Source organism: Macaca fascicularis, chromosome 3 (genome assembly GCF_037993035.2).
Source record: "Macaca fascicularis isolate 582-1 chromosome 3, T2T-MFA8v1.1".
NCBI classification, from domain to species: Eukaryota; Metazoa; Chordata; class Mammalia; order Primates; family Cercopithecidae; genus Macaca; species Macaca fascicularis.
The window spans coordinates 49,536,901-49,562,970 of NC_088377.1; the positions used below are offsets into that span (position 1 = coordinate 49,536,901).

Consider the following 26,070-nt stretch of genomic DNA (forward strand, 5'->3'; position numbering starts at 1 on the left):
CCCTCCCTACTCCTTGATATTTGGGGGCAGGTCTCAGCCTGTACATTTCTGGATTCACATCTTCCCCCAGGTACCTTGACAAAAGTGACCTTGGAGGGAGACCAGTGTCCTCCATTGACTTCCCGTGCATTCCATTTCAGTGTTACTAGGAAGGGGCCCGATGGCGAGTGTCAATGACGATTGGGCCGACACCGCCATCGTCAGCATAGTCTTCCCACAGCTCTGCTCCTTCCTTCTCCCCAGCAATCCTCTCTCCTGTCTTGAGCTCTGGCTGGAAACTTATTAATTTCTGGAGTCAACTCCCAGTCTCAGTTGTGTGTGGGCAGCCTACAGTCAGCAGCATCTGACATTATAGCCACGTCTCTCAACCCCAGTAGAACACTCTTTTCTCTTCCATCTTCTCCAGCTTCCCCATGAAGGCTGGACCCCAGTGTGGGCATAGGGCATTCTTGAACCACAGGTGGAGGACTCTGGCAGTCTTAGCTCGTCCATTGCCTCCCTGAGTGGGGCGGGGCCCTTTCGCAGGCTCTGCAGGGAAAGTGGCCACTGTCCCTACTCAGAATACAAAGATGTCACCTTTCCCTCTCCCTTCTGGGCAGGCGTTCAAATGACTGTGCTCCCAGCTAGGAGATAACAAGTATGCATCATGGGAGAGGTATCCGTAATGAGCACCATTAATTTCAGGAGTGGGCCAGCTGCAGTGGCTCACACCTGTAATCACAGCACTTTGGGAGGCCAAGGTGGGAGGATCACTGGAAGTCAGGAGTTTGAGACCAGCCAGGCCAAAAAGGTGAAACCCCATCTTTACTAAGAATACACAAAAAAAATTATCCAGGTGTGGTGGCACATGCCTGTAACCCCAGCTACTTGGGAGGTTGAGGCAAGAGAATCTCTTGAACCCAGAGACAGAGGTTGCAGTGAGCCGGGATGCCTCCATTGCTCTTCAGCCTGGACGACAGAGCGAGACTCCATCTCAAAAACAAAAAACAAAAAACAAAAAAAATTTCAGGAGTGGAAGAGGTCACTTCCTGATTGCACATGACTTCCTGGAGGAGATGAGGAAGGTGTAGAACTCTAAAGGACAGGTGGGATTTTCACAGGTGAGAGAAAGAGGAAGAGCAGGAGGGCACTGCAGGTGTAGGAATGGCTCAGGCAAGGGCCTGGAGTGGGGCAGAGGCTGAGATCGGCAGTCTGGTGACTGTAGCAGAAGGGGGTATGAGTAGTAGAGAGGTGATGGACAGAAGGGGTGGTGGACAGAAGCGGGTAGATCTGGGATCCATCTCCCCAGGAGCCTGGTAATCTTTACTTACAACAGGGATCCATTCTCCATTTATGTCTGTGTCTCCAGAACAGCGATGGAATTTTATGGTGCTTGATCCTTAGAAAAAATAAAAAAATAAAAAAGGACTGGAAACCCCCGAAACCTCCAGCTTGGTTTGCAGCGTCTTGGCTGGCTATGGTGCTTGACCACGTGGCTTCAGCCTTTCCACAGAGACTGCTCTGAAAAACAACAACAAAACTTTTTGCAAACAAGTATCTTCATGCTGGGCAAATTGATCAAATGTATTAAGAAATTGAAGTGGAAGACCCCAAGAGTAGCTCTGCTCCCTGTTGGCCCCTCCCCTGAGTTACCACCAATAGTGTCATTGTTGGGCTCTGAGCTCCACCTCATTTGGACTCTTTAGCTTTTCATTTCTTTCTTTTTTTTTTTTGCTCAGCTGGCACATTTATTGGCATTAAGCACAAGACTCTTCCCAGCACTAGGAAGCCATGCCCAAAGGGTGTCCCTCTGCCCCATTTCTGCAAAAACTCTCAGGCCTTAGCAGTAGCCTGAGCTGCCCCCAGGGCTGTGAGCTGCTGAATCTTCTGACTCATCATTTCCATGACAGCCTGTTTCATGGCGTGCTTCTTCTGAAGAGCTGGTTGGATTTTCTCCATCTGCTTGGTTAGAAAAATCTATCTTCCTCTTGAAGAAGTCCTTGGCATCCTGAGCTGTCTTCTCTACATAGTACCCAGTTCCCACATGGATGAGCACATGTTCCACATCATGCAGCTTCCCAGGGACATACATAGAACTCGTCAGTGGGACATGTAATTGTTTCCCCTCATTGCTCTTGTTCAGCATGTTCAGACAGTCCTTGGCTTCCACATACTTGGTCTGTACCACTTTGAACTGGGCAATGGACGTGGAGAAGAACTCCACTTCCTGGTCCAGCTGGTTCTTGAGCATTTCTAGTTGCGGCAGATGCAGCTCCGTGATGTTAATAGACTGTGCCATGTTGGGAAGGAGGACTAACGAAGAGATGCTTTTCATTTCTTTGCTCACTTCCTCAACTTGACCACACACCCTGAGGCCAGGGCTATATAATGTGTCCCCTGGATTTTGGTGCAGCCAGCTGCACAACCGATGCTCAGGCTGTGTCCCTTGGTGGGTGTCCACAGTGCCTCCTATTTAGGGTCCCTTCAGTGACTCTCAATAAGGATGAGGTCCCCCAGGAGACATGAGAGGCACAGCCCCTCACAAAGCTCTCCCAGCAGGCCTGGCCTCGGTGAGTTCACTGGCTGCCTTTGCAATCCTGTCCCTTGAGCCTGCTGGGAAGAGGAAGAGCTGCAGTTTCTCTCTGCAAAGCATCTTCCCTTAGGGATGGGCAGACCTATTTAGATCTATTTTTCTTTTTATCTTTTTTTTTTTTTGTAGAGATGGGTCTCGCTATATTGTCCGGGGTGGTCTTGAACTCCTAGCCTCAAGTGATCCTCCTGCCTTGACCTCCCAAAGTGTTGGGATTACAGGTGTGAGCTACTGTGCCTGGTCTGAACTAATTTTGTTTTATTTTATAATTTTTTTTGAGACGGAGTCTCACTCTGTCACCCAGGCCAGAGTGCAGTGGCGTGATCTTGGCTTACTACAACCGTCACTCCCTGGGTTCAAGCAATTCTCCTGCCTCAGCCTCCTGAGTAGCTGGGATTACAGGTGTGCACTACCATCCCTGGCTAATCTTTGTATTTTTAGTAGAGACGGGGTTTCGCCATGTTGGTCAGGCTTGTCTCAAACTCCTGACCTCAAGTGATCCACCCACCTCGGCCTCCCAAAATGCTGGGATGACAGATGTGAGCCACTGTGTCTGGCCTTGATCTAATTTTATGTTCATAATTTTTTTTTTTTTTTTTTTGAGACAGAGTTTCGCTTTGCCACCCAGGCTGGAGTGCAGTGGCTCGATCATGACTCATTGGAGCCTCGACCTCCTGGGCTCAGGTGATCCTCCCACCTTGGCTTACCAAGTAGCTGAGACCACAGGTGCACACCGCTATGCCTGGCTAATTTTTTGTGTATTTTTTTTTTTGTAGAGGTGGCGTCTTTCCATGTTGCCCAGGCTGGCCTGGAACATCTGGGCTTAAGAGATCCTCCTGCCCCGGCCTCCCAAAGTGCTGAGATTAAAGGTGTGAGCCACAGAATCTGGCCTGAGCATAGTGTTCTGTAGGGTGACTATTCCATCTTCTTTCTGGATTGAAACAATCGTTTGGGTTGTTTCCAATTTCCGTCAGAATTGCCATAATTGAGAGTCAATAAACATCCTTGTGAATGCTTCCTTGAAGGGCTTCTTGGACACAGAGATGGAGAGTGAAATTGCTGGGTCCTAAGGCACACATTTAAAATTTTAATAGATGCCACCAAATTACCCCTTTAAAGCAACCCAACCCACCTACACACCCACCACCTGGATAAGAACATTTGTTTTATTTTATCTTATTTTTGAAATGAAGTTTTGCTTTGTTGCCCAGGCTGGAGTGCAGAGGTATGATCTTGGCTCATTGCAACCTCTGCCTCTGGGGTTCAAGCAATTCTCCTGCCTCAGCCTCCTGAATAGGTGGGATTACAGATGCCCACCCCACGCCAGGCTAATGACGGGGTTTCACTATGTTGGCCAGTCTGGTCTTGAACCCCTGACCTCAAGTGATCCTCAAATCACCCTTTTAAAGCAAGCCAACCCACCTACACACCCACCAGCAGGGTAAGAACATTTATTCTTCACACCTTTGCCCAAACTGGATAGGTCAAACAATGTGCTAGGTCCAAGCTAGTTTTTTTTTTTAGATGGAGTCTCGCTCTGTTACTCAGGTTGGAGTGCAGTGGTGTGATCTTAGCTCACTGCAACCTCCACCTTCTGGGTTCAAGCGATTCTTCTGCCTCAGCCTATTAGTAGAGATGGGGTTTTGCCATGTTGCCCAGGCTGGTCTCGAACTCCTGACCTCAAGTGATCCACACTACTCAGCCTCGCAAAGCACTGGGAATACAGGCGCGAGCCACCGTGCCGGGCCCAGACTAGTATTTTTGAGTGTTTCCTTTGGTCATCCGTGTTTCCTTTTCTGGGATCTAGCCCCAACTCTTCAGATAATAAAATGACTTCAGACGGAATTCTGTGTTAATTACTCCCACGTTTTTGTGTGGCCTGTGGGGTCCTGCCGGGAGCAGGAGGGAGCAGGGGCAAAAGGAGGGACAGAAGGGGCTTGAAGGAGAGCGAGGTTGCACTGCCTCAGCAGGAGGAATTGAAAACTAAGGAGAGGCTGCAGGAGTCGATGCAGACTCCAGAGTCCACGCCCTCCGTCAAGGGTACCCTCCACCAGTGTCGGGGAGGAAGGGAAGCTTTCAGGGAGCTCCACGTGAGCCAGGTAGGCTGTGGGGCTGAGCCAATAGCAACTCTTTCTGCCAGACACTTTCTGGACTTGTCCTGTCTTTTTCCCGGTGTTCTGCTTCCCACAGCACTGACGTCGGTCTGTCCGGATGCACGGAGAAGGGAGGAAAAGGGGTGAGGTGCGGCGGTGCAAAGGTGAGGCTGCGCTCAGCCCTGACGCTCAGCAAAACAGATAACGGACGCTTTCATTAAGTGCATGCCCTAGGGCCACGTCCCTGCCGCTGTCCTGATCCTGAAGGCTGCTCTGCCCCAGCCCTCTGCCCGCTGGGCTCATGCAGCTGCTGGGGCTCCTCTGCCTCCTCTGGATGCTCAAGGCCTCCGCAGGGGCCACGGGTAAGGAGGAGAGGTGGGAGGGGAATGGAGAGAAGTTCCTGATACGATATTCCAGGAAACAGGAGGGAAAGGTGGCTGTGAGGCCTGGGGAGGCGGGATAAGAAGGCGCCGATTGGAGCTCTGGGTGCAGACAGAACCGAGGCACGGCCTGATGCGGGGAGGGGGCGATGAGGAGAGGTTTCTCCCAGAGCTTCAGGTGCAGGAAAAGCCGAGATTGGGAAAGAGTGGGTCCCCGTTGCCATTCTCCACCAAGCACTGAGCAGGTTGCAGGGGCTGCACTCCAACGTGTATCTGCCGCCGGAGGGTGGAGGGTGGGACTTAGATCTTCCCAGAGCAGTGGCCTTCCTGCCTTGGCTACTTCTGTCACCCACCTCACGCCCCCAGATCCAGTGCCCTGTCCACACTGGCCTCTCCCTCCCTGACAGCCCTCTAACTTCTGCCCCTGGTCTCTGTCCTTGGCTTTCAGCCTCTTTACCTTTTGTCCCCCAGCGGCTCCTCCCCAGCTCTGCCATCACTCTCTCACCCTGGCCAGGGCCCATGTGTCTGGGCACAGCTGTTGGTACCAGGGCCCGGGCAGGGAGCTCCTGAAGTCTGCTTCACTTTCAGGGATGCGTCTGAGACTACCCAGCATGGGGTCCCAGGCTTCTCTCTTCTGCCCTGCAGGAACACCCCGCAATTCCTCTGTACTTCTCTTTTCTCTGTCTTTCAGTGTCTGCTTCTGATCCCCGATCCCAGGCCACCCAGCCAGAGGCCCATGAGTCCTCTTCTCAGTCACCTCCAGGGCCACATCCTGGAGCCAAGGGCTGTAGCCTGGGGATTCTCATAATCCCTGACCCCACTTCCCTGGCACCCACGAGCTAGGCTGAGACGTGACACAACAGCTCTCAGCCACAAGATGGGCTGTGCCCGAGGTGAGGGGTATCAGATCGGGTACTTCCCACTTCCCATCTGCTGTGGCTGCCTGTCTTCCTCCTCCCCGACACCTCTGACAGCTGGATCTCTGATCCTAACTGTCACCAACTGTGAAATGGGTTGAAATCCACATGCTGGGGTTCATGCTTATAAACGAATGAATCCCACGGCCAAAAGGGAATAGTTATAGAAAAATATGTCTATTTTTGTGATGAACACTCACTGCTAAGCCTTAAGGTCTCCGGAACTCATCACGCCTGACTGCTGAGTTAGCTCCTTCTGGAAGTTTCCTTCTCCATCCTGTCTCTCTACCTCTCCGTGTGATCCTCACTCCACGCCCTTTGAAGTCATTAGCGTGTGTAAGCTTAGCTTCTGTTTCTCCTTGGTGTTCTCTGGGCAGTTTTGTGTGTGTGTTTTTTTTAACGGAGTCTTGCTCTGTCTCCCAGGCTGGAGTGCAGTGGCGCCATCTCAGCCCACTGCAGCCTCTGCCTCCCGGGTTCAAGCGATTCTCCTGACTCAACTACAGGTACACGCCACCACGCCCGGCTAATTTTTGTATTTTGTTTTAGTAGAGAATGGATTTCACCATGTTGGTCAGAGTTGTCTCGAACTCCTGACCTTAAGTGGTCACCTGCCTTGGCCTTTCAAAATGCTGGGATTACAGGCGTGAGCCACTGCGCCTGGCCCTCTTTGTGCAACTATCTCTGTCTCATGGTTTTTGTGATGTGCCCCTTGCTAGGACTTGGCTATATTCTCTCTTTTTCTCTTTGAAAGGAGTAGTCAGCTCAGACAGGAGCAGGGTGCGGGGAGAAGCAGTGGTGGGAGCAGAAGGTTAATGGAGGGGATGGGAGGACTCCAGGCAGCAGCAGGGAGAGGAGAGGAAGGGGCAGAGGGAGGAGGGGCCTGGGTGTGACCAGAGGAGGGAAGGAAGAGGAGGGAGGCTCTGCCCAGCTTGGCTATCCCAGGACAGGAGGACCTGCCATGACAAGGCCAAGGCCGGGTAAGGAATGAGCGCTCCCATGCCCCACTGCTCCCCTAGGAGCAGACAGGCAGTGGGCTCCAGCACCACAAAGCGCCCAGCTCCAAGCTGCCTCTGATGCAGGAGTGAGCTGTGGCATACCCTGCCCTCTGTGATGCTGCCTGGAAAATGGGAGTGAGTGAGTAACTTACATGAGTGATGTGACAAAATGACCCACGGACTTACCAGTGGATTCCTCTGCTCTGCTGCCAATGCAGGAACTGTATCTACGGCCACATCCATCTCTCATGTGCCTTTCCCCAGGGCGGAAGCAGCCCGCGCTGTGCTCAGCAATTCTCCACACTCCAGAGACCTGGCTGGGCGGCCACTCGGTGTCCCCCAGCTTGCCTCGCCTGCTCCTGGCCACAGGGAAAATGCACCTATGACGCTCATTACCTCCCCCCATGACACACTCATCTCTGAAACACTGCTCACCTCTCCAGTCAGTTCCAACACCTCAACCACCCCGACGTCCAAGTTTGCTTTCAAGGTTGAAACCACTCCACCCACTGTGTTGGTCTATTCGGCCACCACTGAGTGCGTGTATCCAACGAGCTTTACAATCACCATCTCCCACCCCACCTCCATCTGTGTGACCACGACGCAGGTGGCCTTCACCAGCTCTTACACCCCCACTCCCGTGACACAGAAGCCAGTGACCACCCTCACCAGGACTTACCCTATGACCACTACTGAGAAAGGAACATCAGCCATGACATCTTCTTCCTCTACCACCTCTGGAAGGGAAACTCCCATAGTGACAGTGACACCCTCCTCCTCTGTGTCAGCCACAGACACAACCTTCCACACTATGGTCTTCTCTACAATTAGAACCACAGAAAGGATTCCCCAGCCCACTGGAAGCGTCCATACGACCATGTCCCCAGCCCCAGTATTTACTACTCTCAAAACAGCGGTGACTTCCACTTCCCACATCACTTCTTCAATCACTTCCACAGAAACAGTGACTTCTGTGACAACGACCACCTCCCGGCCCACAGCCACCAATACACTGTCATCACCCACCAGTACCATTTTATCTTCCACACCTGTCCTGAGCACAGAAACAATCACCAGTGGTATCACAAACACCACTCCTCTATCTACCTTGGTGACCACACTCGCCACTACCATCACCAGGTCTACACCTATATCTGAGCCCACCTACCCTACTTCTCCCACTAGCACAGCCACAGACTCCACAACCAAAATCACCTGCTCCACAAGTGTGACAGGTACATTGTCCACAGAGACTTCTCTCCCACCCACATCTTCCTCTCTCCCAACCACAGAAACAGACACAACTCCTATGACAAACTTGGTAATCACCACCCCTGAGATCACCTCCCACAGTACTCCCACCTTCTCTTCTTCAGCCATCTACTCTACAGTCAGCACATCCACAACTGCCATCTCCTCAGCTTCCCCTACCTCAGGTACCATAGTGACTTCCACAACCATGACCCCGTCTTCTCTGGCTACAGACATCCCTTCGACAACACCAACAACTATCACCCACCCTTCTGTGGGCTCTACTGGCTTCCCGACTACAGGAACAGACCTCACATCGACATTCACTGTTTCCAGTTCCTCAGCAATGTCCACAAGTGTCATTCCATCTTCCCCCAGCATCCAGAATACAGAAACCTCATCCGTTGTCAGCATGACCTCTGCCACCACTCCCAGCGAGAGACCAACTCTCACAAGTACTGACAGCACTCCAACAAGTTCTCTCCTGACGACCTTCTCAAGTACATATTCATTTTCCTCTTCCATGTCTGCCAGCAGTGCTGGGACCACTCACACAGAGACTATTTCTTCACCTCCAGCCAGCACCAGTACACTCCACACAACAGCTGAATCCACCCTGTCACCCGCTGCCACCACCTCATTCACCACCTCGACAACGATGGAACCACCTTTAACTACTGTAGCAACTACAGGCACAGGTCAGACCACCTTCCCCAGCTCTACAGCCACATTCCCTGAGACCACCACACTGACTCCTGCAACTGACATTTCTACAGAATCTCTAACAACAGCCATGACTTCTACTCCCCCCATCAGTTCTTCAATCACTCCCACCAATACAGTGACTTCTGTGACAACTACAACCTCTTGGCCCACAGCCACGAATACGTTATCATCACTCACCAGTAGCATTTTATCTTCTCCGCCTGTCCCAAGCACAGAAATGATCACCAGTCATAACACCAACACCACCCCTCTATCCACCTTGTTGACTACATTCCTCACCACTACCCCTGATACCACCTCCCACAGTACCCCCAGCTTCACTTCATCAGCCATTTACTCCACAGTCAGCACATCCACAACTGCCATCTCCTCAGCTTCCCCTACCTCAGGTACCATAGTGACTTCCACAACCATGACCCCGTCTTCTCTGACCACAGACATCCCTTCGACAACACCAACAACTATAACCCACCCTTCTGTGGGTTCTACTGGCTTCCTGACTACAGGAACAGACCTTACATCAACATTCACTGTTTCCAGTTCCTCAGCAATGTCCACAAGTGTCATTCCATCTTCCCCCAGCATCCAGAATACAGAAACCTCATCCCTTGTCAGCATGACCTCTGCCACCACTCCCAGCGAGAGACCAACTCTCACAAGTACTGACAGCACTCCAACAAGTTCTCTCCTGACGACCTTCTCAAGTACATATTCATTTTCCTCTTCCATGTCTGCCAGCAGTGCTGGGACCACTCACACAGAGACTATTTCTTCACCTCCAGCCAGCACCAGTACACTCCACACAACAGCTGAATCCACCCTGTCACCCGCTGCCACCACCTCATTCACCACCTCGACAACGATGGAACCACCTTTAACCACTGTAGCAACTACAGGCACAGGTCAGACCACCTTCCCCAGCTCTACAGCCACATTCCCTGAGACCACCACACTGACTCCTACAACTGACATGTCCACAGAATCTCTCACAACAGCTGTGACTTCTCCTCCCATTACTTCATCAGTCACTTCCACAAATACAGTGACTTCTGTGACAACTATGACCTCTCCTCCCACAACCACCAATTATTTTACATCACTGACCAGTATGACTCTGTCTTCTACACCTGTCCCAAGCACAGAAGCAATCACCAGTGGCACCACAAACACAATCCCTCCATCTATCTTGGTAACCACACTCCCCACTACAAATGTCTCATCTATGACTACATCTGAGACCACCTATCCTAATTCTCCGAGTGGCCCTGGTACAAACTCCACGACTGAAATCACCTATCCCACCCTTATGACAGAGACATCATCCACTGCCACCTCTATTCCACCCACCTCTCCCTTGGTCTCAACCGCAGAAACAGCCAAAACTCCTACCACAAACTTGGTAACCACCACCACTACCACCAAGATCACCTCACATAGTACCTCCAGCTTCACTTCTTCAACCATCTACTCCACAGACAGCTCATACACAGCTGCCATCACCTCAGTTCCCACAACCTTGGGTACCATGATGACTTCTACATCCATGATCCCATCTACTCTGAGTACAGGTATCCCTACCTCACAACCAACAACCATCACTCCCTCATCTGTGGGCATCACTAGTTCATTACCTATGATGACAGACCTCACCTCAGTGTACATAGTCTCCAGCATGTCTGCAAGGCCAACAACTGTCGTTCCCTCATCTCCCACTGTCCAGAATACAGAAACCTCATCCTTTGTCAGCATGACCTCTGCCACCACTCCCAGTGGAAGGCTAACTTTTGCCAGTACACACAGCACTCCGACAAGTTCTCTCTTGACGACCTTCCCAGGGACATATTCATTTTCGTCTTCCATGCCTGCCAGCAGTGCCTGGACCACTCACACAGAGAGTATCTCCTCACCTCCAGCCATCACCAGTACACTCCACACAACAGCTGAATCCACCCCATCGCCCACTACCACCACCTCATTCACCACATCCACAATGATGGAACCACCATCAACCACTCTAGCAACTACAGGCACAGGTCAGACCACCTTCCCCAGCTCTACAGCCACATTCCCTGAGACCACCACACTGACTCCTGCAACTGACATTTCTACAGAATCTCTCACAACAGCCATGACTTCTACTCCCCCCATCAGTTCTTCAATCACTCCCACCAATACAGTGACTTCTATGACAACTACTTCTTGGCCCACAGCCACTAATACGTTATCATCACTCACCGGTAGCATTTTATCTTCTCCAACTGTCCCAAGCACAGAAATGATCACCAGTCATAATACCAACACCACCCCTCTATCCACCTTGTTGACTACATTCCCCACCACTACCCCTGATACCACCTCCCACAGTACCCCCAGCTTCACTTCATCAGCCATTTACTCCACAGTCAGCACATCCACAACTGCCATCTCCTCAGCTTCCCCTACCTCAGGTACCATAGTGACTTCCACAACCATGACCCCGTCTTCTCTGACCACAGACATCCCTTCGACAACACCAACAACTATCATCCACCCTTCTGTGGGCTCTACTGGCTTCCTGACTACAGGAACAGACCTTACATCAACATTCACTGTTTCCAGTTCCTCAGCAATGTCCACAAGTGTCATTCCATCTTCCCCCAGCATCCAGAATACAGAAACCTCATCCGTTGTCAGCATGACCTCTGCCACCACTCCCAGCGAGAGACCAACTCTCACAAGTACTGACAGCACTCCAACAAGTTCTCTCCTGACGACCTTCTCAAGTACGTATTCATTTTCCTCTTCCATGTCTGCCAGCAGTGCTGGGACCACTCACACAGAGACTATTTCTTCACCTCCAGCCAGCACCAGTACACTCCACACAACAGCTGAATCCACCCTGTCACCCGCTGCCACCACCTCATTCACCACCTCGACAACGATGGAACCACCTTTAACCACTGTAGCAACTACAGGCACAGGTCAGACCACCTTCCCCAGCTCTACAGCCACATTCCCTGAGACCACCACACTGACTCCTGCAACTGACATTTCTACAGAATCTCTAACAACAGCCATGACTTCTACTCCCCCCATCAGTTCTTCAATCACTCCCACCAATACAGTGACTTCTATGACAACTACGACTTCTTGGCCCACAGCCACTAATACGTTATCATCACTCACCAGTAGCATTTTATCTTCTCCACCTGTGCCAAGCACAGAAATGATCACCAGTCATAACACCAACACCACCCCTCTATCCACCTTGTTGACTACATTCCCCACCACTACCCCTGATACCACCTCCCACAGTACCCCCAGCTTCACTTCATCAGCCATTTACTCCACAGTCAGCACATCCACAACTGCCATCTCCTCAGCTTCCCCTACCTCAGGTACCATAGTGACTTCCACAACCATGACCCCGTCTTCTCTGACTACAGACATCCCTTCGACAACACCAACAACTATCACCCACCCTTCTGTGGGCTCTACTGGCTTCCTGACTACAGGAACAGACCTCACATCAACATTCACTGTTTCCAGTTCCTCAGCAATGTCCACAAGTGTCATTCCATCTTCCCCCAGCATCCAGAATACAGAAACCTCATCCCTTGTCAGCATGACCTCTGCCACCACTCCCAGCGAGAGACCAACTCTCACAAGTACTGACAGCACTCCAACAAGTTCTCTCCTGACGACCTTCTCAAGTACATATTCATTTTCCTCTTCCATGTCTGCCAGCAGTGCTGGGACCACTCACACAGAGACTATTTCTTCACCTCCAGCCAGCACCAGTACACTCCACACAACAGCTGAATCCACCCTGTCACCCGCTGCCACCACCTCATTCACCACCTCGACAACGATGGAACCACCTTTAACTACTGTAGCAACTACAGGCACAGGTCAGACCACCTTCCCCAGCTCTACAGCCACATTCCCTGAGACCACCACACTGACTCCTGCAACTGACATTTCTACAGAATCTCTAACAACAGCCATGACTTCTACTCCCCCCATCAGTTCTTCAATCACTCCCACCAATACAGTGACTTCTATGACAACTACGACTTCTTGGCCCACAGCCACTAATACGTTATCATCACTCACCAGTAGCATTTTATCTTCTCCACCTGTCCCAAGCACAGAAATGATCACCAGTCATAACACCAACACCACCCCTCTATCCACCTTGTTGACTACATTCCCCACCACTACCCCTGATACCACCTCCCACAGTACCCCCAGCTTCACTTCATCAGCCATTTACTCCACAGTCAGCACATCCACAACTGCCATCTCCTCAGCTTCCCCTACCTCAGGTACCATAGTGACTTCCACAACCATGACCCCGTCTTCTCTGACTACAGACATCCCTTCGACAACACCAACAACTATCATCCACCCTTCTGTGGGCTCTACTAGCTTCCTGACTACAGGAACAGACCTCACATCAACAATCACTGTTTTCAGTTCCTCAGCAATGTCCACAAGTGTCATTCCATCTTCCCCCAGCATCCAGAATACAGAAACCTCATCCCTTGTCAGCATGACCTCTGCCACCACTCCCAGCGAGAGACCAACTCTCACAAGTACTGACAGCACTCCAACAAGTTCTCTCCTGACGACCTTCTCAAGTACATATTCATTTTCCTCTTCCATGTCTGCCAGCAGTGCTGGGACCACTCACACAGAGACTATTTCTTCACCTCCAGCCAGCACCAGTACACTCCACACAACAGCTGAATCCACCCTGTCACCCGCTGCCACCACCTCATTCACCACCTCGACAACGATGGAACCACCTTTAACCACTGTAGCAACTACAGGCACAGGTCAGACCACCTTCCCCAGCTCTACAGCCACATTCCCTGAGACCACCACACTGACTCCTACAACTGACATGTCCACAGAATCTCTCACAACAGCCATGACTTCTACTCCTCCCATCACTTCTTCAGTCACTCCCACCAATACAGTGACTTCTATGGCAAGAACGACTTCCTGGCCCACAGCCGGTAATACGTTATCATCACTCACCAGTAGCATTTTATATTCTAAACCTGTCCTGAGCACAGAAACAATCACCAGTCATAACACCAACACCACCCCTCTATCCACCTTGGTGACCACACTCCCCACTACCATCACCAGGTCTAGACCTACATCTGAGACCGCCTACACTACTTCTCCCACTAGCACAGCCACAGACTCCACGACCGACATCAGCTACCCCACAAGTATGACAGGTACATTGTTCCCTGAGACTTCTCTCCCGCCCACCTCTTCCTCTCTCCTAACCATAGAAACTGCCACGACTCCTATCACAACCTTGGTAACCACCACTCCTGAAACCACCTCCCACAGTGTTCCCAGCTTCACTTCTTCAACCATCTACTCCACAAGCAGTACAACCACAACTGCCATCTCCTCAGCTTCGCCTACCTCAGGTACCATGGTGACTTCCACAACCATGACCCCATCTTCTCTGAGTACAGACATCCCTTCGACAACACCCACAACTATCACCCACTCTTCTGTGAGCTCTACTGAATCCTTGACTACAACAACAGTTCTCTCCTCAACATTTGCTGTTTCCAGTACCTCAGCAGTGTCCACAAGTGACATCCCATCTTCCCCCAACATCCAGAATACAGAAACCTCATCCCTTGTCAGCATGACCTCTGCCACCACTCCCAGCGAGAGACCAACTCTCACAAGTACTGAGGGCACTCAGACAACTTCCCTCCTGACGAGCTTCCCAGCAACATATTCATTTTCCTCTTCCATGTCTGCCAGCAGTGCAGGGACCACTCACACCGAGAGTATCTCCTCACCTCCATCCATCACCAGTATACTCCACACAACAGCTGGATCCACCCCATCACCCACAACCACCACGTCATTCACAACATTTACAACGATGGAAACACCTTCTTCCACTGTAGCAACTAAAGGCACAGGTCAGACTACATGGACCAGTTCAACAGCCACATCCCCTGAGACCACCACACTGACTCCTACCCTTGACATTTCCACAGGATCTTTCAAAACAGCAGTGAGTTCTACTCCCCCCATCACTTCTTCAATCACCTCCACATATACAATGACATCTATGACAACTACCAACCCTCTGCCCACAGCCACTAATATGTTACCATCATTCACCAGTAGCATTTCATCTTCTATGCCTGTCCCAAGTACAGAAGCGATCACCACTGGTACCACAAACACCACCCCTTTGTCTTCCCTGGTGACCACATTATCCAATTACGACACCAGTTCTACACCTGCGTCTGAGACCACCTACCCTACTTCTCTTACTAGTGCTCTCACAGATTCCACGGTCAGAACCACCTATTCCACCAGTATGACCGGTACATTGTCCACTGTGACCTCTCTCCGACCCTCCTCTTTGTCTCTTCCAACCACAGTAACAGCCACAGTTCCTACAACAAACTTGGTAACCACGACCACCAAGACCACCTCACACAGTACTCCTAGCTTCACTTCTTCAATCACAACCACCGAGACCACCTCACACCGTACTCCCAGCTTCACTTCTCCAATCACGACCACTGAGACCCCCTCACACAGTACTCCTAGCTTCACTTCTTCAATCACTATCATGGAGACCACATCACACAGTACTCCCAACTTCACTTCTTCAATCACCACCAGTGAGAGCCCCTCACACAGTATTCCCAGCTTCACTTCTTCAATCACCACCACCGAGACCCCTTCACACAGTACTCCCAGCTTCACTTCTTCAATAACCACCACTGAGACTACCTCACACAGTACACCCAGCTACACTTCTTTGATCACCACCACCGAGACCACCTCACACAATACTCCCAGCTTCACTTCTTCGATCACCACCACCGAGACCACCTCATACAGTACTCCCAGCTTCACTTCTTCAATCACCACCACCGAGACTACCTCAAGCAGTACACCCAGATACACTTCTTTGATCACTATCACCAAGACCACCTCAAACAGTACTCCCAGCGTCGCTTTGATCACCACCACGGAGACCACATCCCACAGTACTCCCAGCTTCACTTCTTCAATCACCACCACTGAGACCACCTCACACAGTACTCCCAGCTTCACTTCTTCGATCACCACCACCAAGACCAACTCAAACAGTACTCCCAGCTTCACTTCTTTGATCGCCACCACTGAGACCACATCCCACACTACTCCCAGCTTCACTTCTTCAATCACCACCACTGAGATCACATCCCACAGTATTCCCAGCTTCACGTCTTCGATCATCACCACTGAGACCACCTCACACAGTACTCCAAGCTTCACTTCTTCGATCACCACCACCGAGACCACCTCACACAGTACTCCCAGCTTCACTTCTTCAATCACCACTACTGAGACCACATCACACAGTACTCCTGGCCTCACTTCTGTGGTCACCACCACCGAGGCAACCTCACACGTTACTCCTGGCCTCACTTCAATCACCACCAGTGAGAGCACCTTACACAGTACTCCCACCTTCACTTCTTCAGTCACCACCACCGAGACCACCTCACAAAGTACTGTCAGCTTCACTTCCTTAATCACCACCACTGCGACGACCTCACACAGTACTCCCAGCTTCAGTTCTTCAATCACCACCACCAGGACCACCTCACCCGATACTCCCAGCTTCACTTCTTCCATCACCAACACTGAGACCACCTCACACAGTACTCCCAGCTTCACTTCTTCAACCAGCTACTCCACAGTCAGCACATCCACAACTGCCATCACCTCACATTTTACTACCTCAGAGACTGGGGTGACTTCCACACCTGTAACCCCAGCTTCTCAGAGTACAGACATCCCGACCACAACCGTGCAAACTCTCACCCCCTCATCTGTGGGAACCAGTACTTCATTGACTACAACCACAGACCTTCCCTCTATACCCACGGATATTGGTAGCTTATCAACCCCAACACGCATCATTTCATCCTCTCCCTCCATCCAAAGCACAGAAACATCATCCCTTGTGGGCACAACCTCTCCCACCATGTCCACTGTGAGAACGACCCTCAGAAGTACTGAGAACACCCCAATCACTTCCTTTAGCACAAGTATTGTTGTTACACCTGAAACCCCAACACAGACCCCTCCTGTACTGACGTCTGCCACCGGGACCCAAACATCTCCTGTACCTACTACTGTCAACTTTGGAAGTACAGATTTCTCCACGTCCACTCTTCACACTCTTACTCCATCAACAGCCTTGAGCACGATCATGTCAACATCACAGGTTCCCATTCCTAGCACACATTCCTCCACCCTTCAAACAAGTGCTTCTACTCCCTCATTGCAAACTTCACTCACATCTACAAGTGAGTTCACTACAGAATCTTTCACTAGGGGAAGTACATCTACAAACGCAATCTTGACTTCTTTTAGTACCATCATCTGGTCCTCAACACACACTATCATGTCCTCTTCTCCATCTTCCGCCAGCATAACTCCATTGTTCTCTACCACCACTCATTCTGTTCCTTCTTCAGCATACACTTTCAGTACAGAAAATATGGGCTCCTCTTCTATCACAGCCTTTCCTACTCTCTCTTCCTCTGCAACCACCAGCACTTCTCCAACCAGCTCCTCTCTGACCACAGCTCTCACTGAAATAACCCCCTTTTCTTATATTTCCCTTCCCTCCACCACACCCTGTCCAGAAACTATAACAATTACCATAGTCCCTGCCTCTCCCACTGATCCGTGTGTTGAAATAGATTCCAGCACTGAAGCTACTTCTCCTCCCACCACCCCGTTAGCAGTGCTTCCCTTTACTACCGAAATGGTCACCTGTCCTAGCTCCATCAGTATGCAAACTACCCTTGCTACATATATGGATACTTCTTCCATGACGCCAGAAAGTGAGTCCAGCATCACAATGAATGCTTCCAGTTCCACTGGCACTGGGACTGTACCCACAAACACGGTTTTCACAAGTACTGAAATGCCCACCAGTGAGACCTGGTTGAGCACCATCTCTGTGATCCCCCCACATCTTCCTGGCGTCTCTACCATCCCGCTCACCACGAAACCAAGCAGTAGCCTTTCGACCATCCTGAGGACTTCAAGCAAGTCAGCACACTCCTCCCCATCCACCACCAGGACTTCAGAGACACCAGTGGCCACTACCCAGACTCCTACCACCCTTACATCGCGCAGGACAACTCCCACCACTTCTCAGACGACCACACAGTCAACGTTGACCACCACTGCAGGTTGGACCTTCTGCCTCTCTGTTCCCCTCCTTCCTTCCCTGCAAAATTTCTATGTCACCGAGATCAGGCTTTATCCTGAACTTCCCTTGTTTCTTGTGTTTCCCAGGCACCTGTGACAACGGCGGCACCTGGGAACAGGGCCAGTGTGCTTGCCGTCCGGGGTTCTCTGGGGACCGCTGTCAGTTCCAGACCAGCTGCCTCAACGGGGGTCAGTGGGATAACCTCAAGTGCCAGTGCCCCAGCACCTTCTATGGTTCCCGTTGTGAGTTTGCTGTGGAACAGGTGGATCTAGGTGAGTCGCCAGAGCTATGCCTTCTGCACTTCCTCCCAGAGGGTGTCACTGACTCTCCCCAGACTTACCCCTCTGTGGGGCCTGGAGGCACCCATGGCGTTTTGCTCAGTCCTTCCCTCCCTGCCATCTCTCCCATTCCCTCCACTGCCCCATGTCATGCTCCTCTCCATCCTCACCCTTAGGAGGTGGCTGGGACCACACTCCCTCCTGGGGTCATCTCCTGATTTGGGCTGCTTGGAGCTGTATCAGTTTCCAACTGCTGCCCTGCCAAGAAACACAAACCTGGCTGCTGGAACAACACGACATTATCATGTCAGAATTCTGTAGATTAGAAATCTGATGTGGGTGTCACTGGGCTGAAATCAAGGCACCACCAGGGCTGTGTTGTCTTCCAGAGGTTCCAGGAAAGAATACATTTTTTTGCCCTTTGCAGCTTCTGGAGCCTCCAACATTGTGTATGCCAGGGCCCCTGGCTCCATCTTCCAAGCCAGGAAGGCTGCACCTCTCTGTGTCTTTCTGCCATAGCCTCATCTCCCTCTGATGAACTCTGGCCTCCTCTATTGCTTCTTCCACTGTTAAGGACTCCTGTGATGATTTTGCCTCCTCCCCAAATAGTCTATGTTAATTTTCTCAAGATCAGCTGATTAGGCCGGGTGCAGTGGCTCACACCTGTAATCCAAGCACTTTGGGAGGCTGAGGCGGGAGGATCACCTGAGATCAGGAGTTCGAGACCAGCCTGGCCAACATGGTGAAACTCTCTACTATAAATACAAAAATTAGTTGGGCATGGTGGCAGGTGCCTGTAATCCTCACTACTCAGGAGGCTGAGGCAGGAGAATCGTTTGAATCCAGGAGGCAGATGTTGCAATGAGCTGAGGTTTAGCCACTGCACACTAGCCTGGATGACAGAGGGAGAGCGAGACTCTGTCTCAAAGGAAAACAAAAATCAGCTGATTGTCTTATAATCCCTGCAGTTTGGAAGGCTGAGGAGGGAAGATCGGTTGAGGCCAGGAGTTCATGACCATCCTGGGCAACACAGCGAGAACCCCACCTCTACAAAAAATTTTAAAAAATTACCTGGGCATGGTGGCTCATGCCTGTGGTCCCAGTAACTTGGGAGGCTGAGGTGGGAGCATCACTTGAGCCTGGAAAGTCAAGGCTGCAGTGAGCTACGATCCCACCATTGCACTCCAGCCTGGATGACACAATGAGACTCTATCTCAACAATAAAAAAAAGTTAGGCTGATTAGCAATGGAATTCAATCTGCACCCTTCATCCTCCCTTGCCATATGGTGTAGCATACTCACAGTTCTGGGGATTTGGACATGGATCCCCGCCCACCATGCGGGCAGCCAGGAGGGACCCCAGGCTGACTGCTGTCTTCCTGCCTGTTTTCCCTCATCTCCACACGTTCCTTTCTTCCTTCCTTCCTTCCTTCCTTCCTTCCTTCCTTCCTTCCTCTCTCTTCTTTCCTTCTTCCTTCCTTCCTTCCTTCTTTCTTTCTCTTTCTTTCTTTCCTCCCTCCCTCACTCCCTTCTTTCTTTCTTTCTCTCTCTCTCTCTTTCTTTCTTTCTTTCTTTCTTTCTTTCTTTCTTTCTTTCTTTCTTTCTTTCTTTCTTCTTTCTTTGTTTCTTTCTTTCTTTCTTTCTTTCTTTCTTCCTTCCTTCCTTCCTTCCTTCCTTCCTTCCTTTCCTTCTTCCTTTTCCCCTTCCTTCCTTCCTTCCTTCCTTCCTTCCTTCCTTCCTTCCTTCCTTCCTTCCTTCCTTTCTTTTCTTTCCTTTCCTTCTTTCCCTCGTCTTCACACAATGCTTTCTCCCTTTCTTGCTCTTTCTTTCTTTTTTCTCTCTCTCTTTTTCATTTTCTGAGACAGAGTCTCACTCTGCGGCCCAGGCTGGAGTGCAGTGATGCCATCTCGGCTCACTACAGCCTCTGCCTCCTGGGTTCAAGCGATTCTCCTGCCTCTGCCTCTGGGCATCAGTCCTCAGGGATCTTGGAGAGGACCAGCAGGAGGAGCCTGTGGGTTGGGGAGGGGGTGGTGTTGGTAGCTTCAGACGGAAGCAGATAGAGAAGTGACCGGGGACGTGCATGCTGTGTGCAGATGTAGTGGAGACTGAGGTGGACATGGAAGTGTCTGTCGATCAGGAGTTCTCGCCGGACCTTAATGACAACACTTCTCAGGCCTACAGGGATTTCAACAAGACCTTCTGGAATCAGGTAAAGGGCAAGGAGAGGGGAATTTTTTTTCTTTCCTTTTTTTTTTTTTTTGAGACGGAGTCTCGCACTGTTGTCTTGGCTGGAGTGCAAAGGCGCGATCTTGGCTCACTGTAACCTCCGCCTCCCGGGTTCAGGTGATTCTCCTGCCTCAGCCTCCTGAATAGGTGAAATTACAGGTGCACGCCACCACACCCAGATAATGTTTTGTATTTTTAGTAGAGATGGGGTTTCACTATGTTGGCCAGACAAGTCTCGAACTCCTGACCTTGTGGTTCGCCTGCCTTGTCTTCCCAAAGTGCTGGGATTACAGGCGTGAGCCATGGCTCCTGGAAGGGGAGGGGAATTGAAGGGTGCTCCCCTGGAGCTGGGATTGGGCATCTGGGTGCCCTCAGGTCTGCAGGTTTGGACGTGAGCCCAGGGATCCTTGGTGTTTCAGATGCAGAAGATTTTTGCAGGCATGCAGGGCTTCAACTTCAAGGGTGTGGAGATCCTGTCCCTGAGGTAGGAGACCCATTGGGGGATGTGGAGGCAGTGTTGGGTGGGGGATATGTGTGCACAGAAAAAACCCATTCTTTTCTTTTGTAATCATCAGATTTTATAAAGAGAGGGGTGGAGGGGCTACATAAGGAATCATTCCCTGGGGTATTTTTTGAGATCGTTTTCTGGGGCCATTTCTCTGGAGGAGAGATGGCACCTCTCTTCCTCAGCACACTGGAAGGAGAGAAGTTGCAGGGACATGTGGGAAGGTGGTGCCTGGATGGGTGACTTTGTCCCCCTCTGGCTGGCCCCTGCTCTACTGGGTGGGTCAGCATTAGAGAGAGAGAAAGAGAGGGAGAGAGACAGAGCGCATCCAGGGGCGCCCAATGGATGATGGCTTGATGCAACATAAGGAGAACATCAGGCCAGATGTGGTGGCTCACACTTGCAATCCTAGCACTTTGGGAGAGCTACGCGTGTGGATCACCTGAAACCAGTTCAAGACTAGCCTGGGCAACATAGTGAGAACCCAGCTCTACAATAATAAAAATAGTAATAATAATAATAGTAAAATGATTAGCCCGGTGTGGTAGTGCACACCTGTAGTCCCAGATACTTGGGAGGCTGAGGAGTAAGGATCACTTTAGCCCAGGAATTGGAGGCTGCAGTGAGCTATAATTACACCACTGCACTCTAGCCTGGGTGACAGAGCCAGACTTTGTCTCTATAAAACACACAGAGACAGGAAGTCAATTATGTCAATTATTCCTTGTCCTGCCTTCCCAGGCGGACCAAGTCAGGAATGCTGGCAGCCCCTTCTAAAAAGGATGCATGTGGCATCCTGACTCAGGACCTCTGCCCCCTTTCCCGCTTCTGGTGCACTTTGGGTTGCTTCTGGAGTGCTCCTCCAAGGACCCATGTGCCCCTGGCTGGGGCACTCTCTAAGGCCATGGACCCCTCAGGAATGGCAGCATCGTGGTGGACTACCTGGTCCTGCTGGAGCTGCCCTTCAGCTCCCAGCTGGAGAGCCAGTACGAGCAGGCGAAGACGACGCTGAAGGAGGCGCTGCAGAATGCCAGCCAGGATGCGGACAGCTGCCAGGACTCCCAGAGTGAGCCCCGGCTGGAGGGAGGGGCCAGGGCCTGAGCCGACACCCCGGCCCACTCCAGCTGGGCCAGGGGCCCTCTGGGCTCGGGTGCCAACCCTATGGTACCTCTGGCAGGTTGGGAGAAGGGGAATGAGTCCACACACAACGTCATCAAGGGTGGGGCTAGGGAGGGTCTCCCCAGGACCTGGGTACTGGGCAAGAGAACCCCTGATGGTCATGCTCAGCATTTCCTGGCTGAAGACCTTGAATTATTCAGGGGAGATGAGGGAGGGAACAGGAGTCTTCCCTTGTGGCCCCTCCACACTCCCCCAGACAGAGACAGCCCTCCCTGCCCTCCCTGTGCCTCTCCTGCTTCCTGGTCCTAACCCCTTAACCTTAACCCCTTGACCTCCCCCTCCCATTCCATCTGTGCCTGTGTTCCCACAGCCCTGTGTTTTAAGCCTGACTCCATCAAGGTGAACAACAACAGCAGGACAGAGCTGACCCCGAAAGGTGAGGGTGGGGTAAAGGGTTGAGTGGTCGCTCTCCCGTGGCTCTGATCCCAGCCACCAGGGACATTTGCCCATTGAAGTCGGGGGCAGGGAGAGACCTTTGGGGGAGGCAAGCGATATGGCCCAGGGCGGCCCTTCCTGGCGCTGATTAGTGACTTCCACCTGAGGACAGCAGGGGCCACGAGGAGAGGGTGAGGGTGGTGGTACTGGACTCCCCTCATCGAATCCCAGGGTCTACCCCACGGAATCCCACCTCGGAAATGGAATCCTCCTCCCGCATTTTCAGAGGCACCATTATCAGGCCTCTGAATAGAATGGATGAGGTCCTTGTCTCTGTGCAACCCTCTCCCCAACCCCTCAGCCATCTGCCGCCGCGCCGCTCCCGCGGGCTATGAGGAGTTCTACTTCCCCTTGGTGGAGGCCACCAGGCTCCGCTGTGTCACCAGTTGCACGTCGGGCGTGGACAACGCCATCAACTGTCACCAGGGCCAGTGCGTTCTGGAGAGGAGCGGTCCCACCTGTCGGTAAGGCACCGCTGACCATCAGCATCAGCCGAGCCCCGCCCACTCATTCTAGGATGAAGCCCCGCCCCATGCTCCGCCCCGGGTCCGCCCCTAGGCCCTATGGTGGAGCCTTGTCCCCAGAGTCCGGCTCCAAGCCCATTCCCCTTGCCCGAAGGTGGAGCCTTGCCCTGGACCTCTGCTTCTTTGCCCTGCCCCCTTGAGTCCCGTCCCCTAGTTCTGGGACCACTCATTCTAGGGTGGGGCCCTGTCCCCTCGTTCTAGGGTTGAACCCCACCCCCTCCTTTGGTGGAGCCTTACCCACTTGATCTGGGGTGGAATCCTGCCACTTGCCTAGGGTGGAGTCCCGCCCCCTTGTTCTAGGGCGGAACCTCACCCTGTTGTTCTAGGGTGGAGCCCAGCCCCCTCCTTCTAGGGTGGATTCCCGGCCCCTTGTCTAGGGTGGAACGACCCCGATTGCCCTAGGGTGGAAGCCCCAGCTGCCCTAGGCTGGGGCCCCGACCCTTCGCCCCCACCGCCCCGGGGGACCCAGGTGCACGTGTGGACCCCGAGTCCGGAGGTGAAGAGGGTCTGACTGCGATCTCCCGTAGCTGCTACTCCACGGACACGCACTGGTTCTCCGGCCCGCGCTGCGAGGTGGCCATCCACTGGAGGGCGCTGGTCGGGGGCCTGACGGCGGGCGCCGCGCTGCTGCTGCTGCTGCTACTAGCGCTGGGTGTCTGGGCAGTGCGCTCCGGACTGTGGAGCTGCCAGTACCTAGACCGGTGAGCGCGCGGAAGATGGGGCCGGGGTGCGAGGGCGGCCGAGGGGCCCCAGGCGGGCCGGCTGTGTCTGACCGCGTGGCGGCCCCACCTAGGTCCTGGGACCAGGACAGGAAATGGTTCGAGACCTGGGATGAGGAAGTCGTGGGCACTTTTTCAAACTGGGGTTTCGAGGTCGACGGAACAGGTGAGTCCCACCTCCTGGAGAAGCAGGCAGGGGCTTTCCTGGGCATCACTGAGGACATTGCGAGGACAGACGCCCTTCCTGCCTTCCTCGCATTTACTCTGTCCCCCTCTCCCTTCCCTCCCGTCCCTCTCCCCTCCTCTTTCTCCCCTCTTCTCTCTCCCTCTCTCTCTCTCTCTAGACAAGGATGAAAATTTCCGTGTGGCCTTGGAGAACGTGGACACCACTATGAAGGTGAGGGGCTAAAGAGGGGGACCCCAAGGAACTCTCCCAGCCTCCATTCCAGATTCCCTCCCCAACCCCCACCAGGGCAAGGAGGGGGCTGGGCTCGGATCAGCAGTGTCAGCCCAAACCAGTGGCTCTGCCTTCCCTTCCCTCACTGTGATCTGTGACAGGTGCACATCAAGAGACCCGAGATGACCTCATCCTCAGTGTGAGCCCTGCGGGCCCCGTCACCATCCCCTCTGCCCTGCCTGGGACACAAGGCTCTGCACTGCGTCCATTTCAAGTGGTGGCCCCAGAACGGGAGCAGCCCAGGCACCTGCTGTTCTTGGGCAAAATGAGACTGTTCCCCCAAATCCCATCCTTGTCTTTCCAACTTGGCTGAAACCCACCAGGAGACACAGTTCAGGTGCAGGCTCTTCCACTGCAGAACCTTGGGCAAGTCAGTAAGGAGCCTCAGTTTCCTCACCTGCAAAATGGGTACAACATTCCTGTGTGATATCTCACACCATTGTTTGTAAACCACATGGACTTGGTCAATTCTGGGTCCTACTCTGCCCTCCCGTCTCAGCCCTCATGTTGCCATTGCCTCTCTCGGATCCTCCAATCCTCATGTCCTTCGCCTGGTCTCCGGCCTTGGTTCCTATTTTCTCTCAATTCCCTACTGCCTGTTTCTTACTTTGAACCTGGAGGCAGCCTGCAGCCCATCCCATCTCCTGTCCTCTCCTGATCTAACTCCCTGCTGTGTCTCTTGCTCTCATTCCTTAGATGTCCTCTCCTTCTGACTCCGTTCCTTCAAGCATCCTGCCCCCCAGTCCCCCAGCCCTAAATCCTCCCTCCTCTCCTCACATCCTGGTCCCTAGCAAGGTATAGATAGCCTCTGTGTCTTAGGGTACCCCAGCTGCTGTTCCCCCCATCACTCCGTTGCCCAATTCCCTGTTTCTCTTGCTCTCATTCCTTGTATCTTCTCCCCTTCTGAGCTGGTCCATTAGTTGGTTCTGCCCCCCACTCCCCCTGCCCTAAATACCCCAGCTGCTGTTCCCCCCATCACCCTGCTGCCCGATTCTTTATTCTCCACCTCTTTCTCTCACCCCTGGAGCCCCGAGGGTGGGGGCAGGGCATGAGTTCCCCAGTCCCCAAGGAAAGGCAGCCCCCTCAGTCCCCCTCCTCCTCACTCCCTTCGATCTTCCTCCCCTCTCACCTCACCACTGCCTTTTAAACCCATCCCCTCCCTTTTCCTTCCTCCGTCCCTCTCTCCCTGATGTCACCTCGATTGATTCCTGATTCCTGCCATAACTCTGAGTCCTGAAATCCTCAATCTCCTTGGCAGTGAAGATCGGCTTCGGGGACCGGAAGTCGGCACATCTCCAGGTCTCCATGTGAACACAATATAGAGTTTACTGTAAAAGAAGCTGCTCTGTGTCTGTCTCCCTTTCACCCCGCAGTGCTCTCCACCTGATTGGAGAACAGGGATTTCCAGAGGCGGTGCAGTAGGAGGATCCTGGGATCACTCGTGTCTCCCAGGGAGGAAGGAAGGGGTCTGTGGGCAGCCCTTGGGGGCCATGACGTTCCTCACAGAAAACACAGAGGTTGGGGGGAACCCATTTTGTTGGGGAGTGACTC

The 26,070-nt window shown here is 52.4% G+C and overlaps 1 protein-coding gene and 1 pseudogene across 1 annotated transcript; one reads left to right on the forward strand and one right to left on the reverse strand.

Annotated features, from left to right (window-relative positions):
• Positions 1–1,692: 1,692 nt before the first annotated feature.
• On the reverse strand, positions 1,693–2,303 carry LOC102146015 (prefoldin subunit 5 pseudogene; annotated as a pseudogene).
• Positions 2,304–4,743: 2,440 nt separating this feature from the next.
• MUC3A (mucin 3A, cell surface associated) lies at positions 4,744–25,855 on the forward strand. The gene is made up of 13 exons (XM_065541735.2): positions 4,744–5,024; positions 7,173–11,452; positions 12,161–18,176; positions 18,283–18,468; positions 20,568–20,683; positions 21,120–21,184; positions 22,123–22,271; positions 22,695–22,760; positions 23,121–23,283; positions 23,871–24,044; positions 24,137–24,228; positions 24,407–24,459; positions 24,621–25,855. The coding sequence occupies exons 1-13, from the start codon at positions 4,964–4,966 to the stop codon at positions 24,660–24,662; spliced, it is 11,463 nt and encodes a 3,820-aa protein (XP_065397807.1). The 5' UTR covers positions 4,744–4,963; the 3' UTR covers positions 24,663–25,855.
• The last annotated feature ends 215 nt before the right edge of the window (positions 25,856–26,070 follow it).

Coding starts and splice junctions, on each gene's coding strand:
- MUC3A (XM_065541735.2), top strand. CDS start 4,964: ATGCAGCTGCTGGGGCTCCTCTGCCTCCTCTGGATGCTCAAGGCCTCC. Junction 5,025..7,172: donor GGCCTCCGCAGGGGCCACGG/GTAAGGAGGAGA, acceptor CTGCCAATGCAG/GAACTGTATCTACGGCCACA. Junction 18,177..18,282: donor AACGTTGACCACCACTGCAG/GTTGGACCTTCT, acceptor TGTGTTTCCCAG/GCACCTGTGACAACGGCGGC.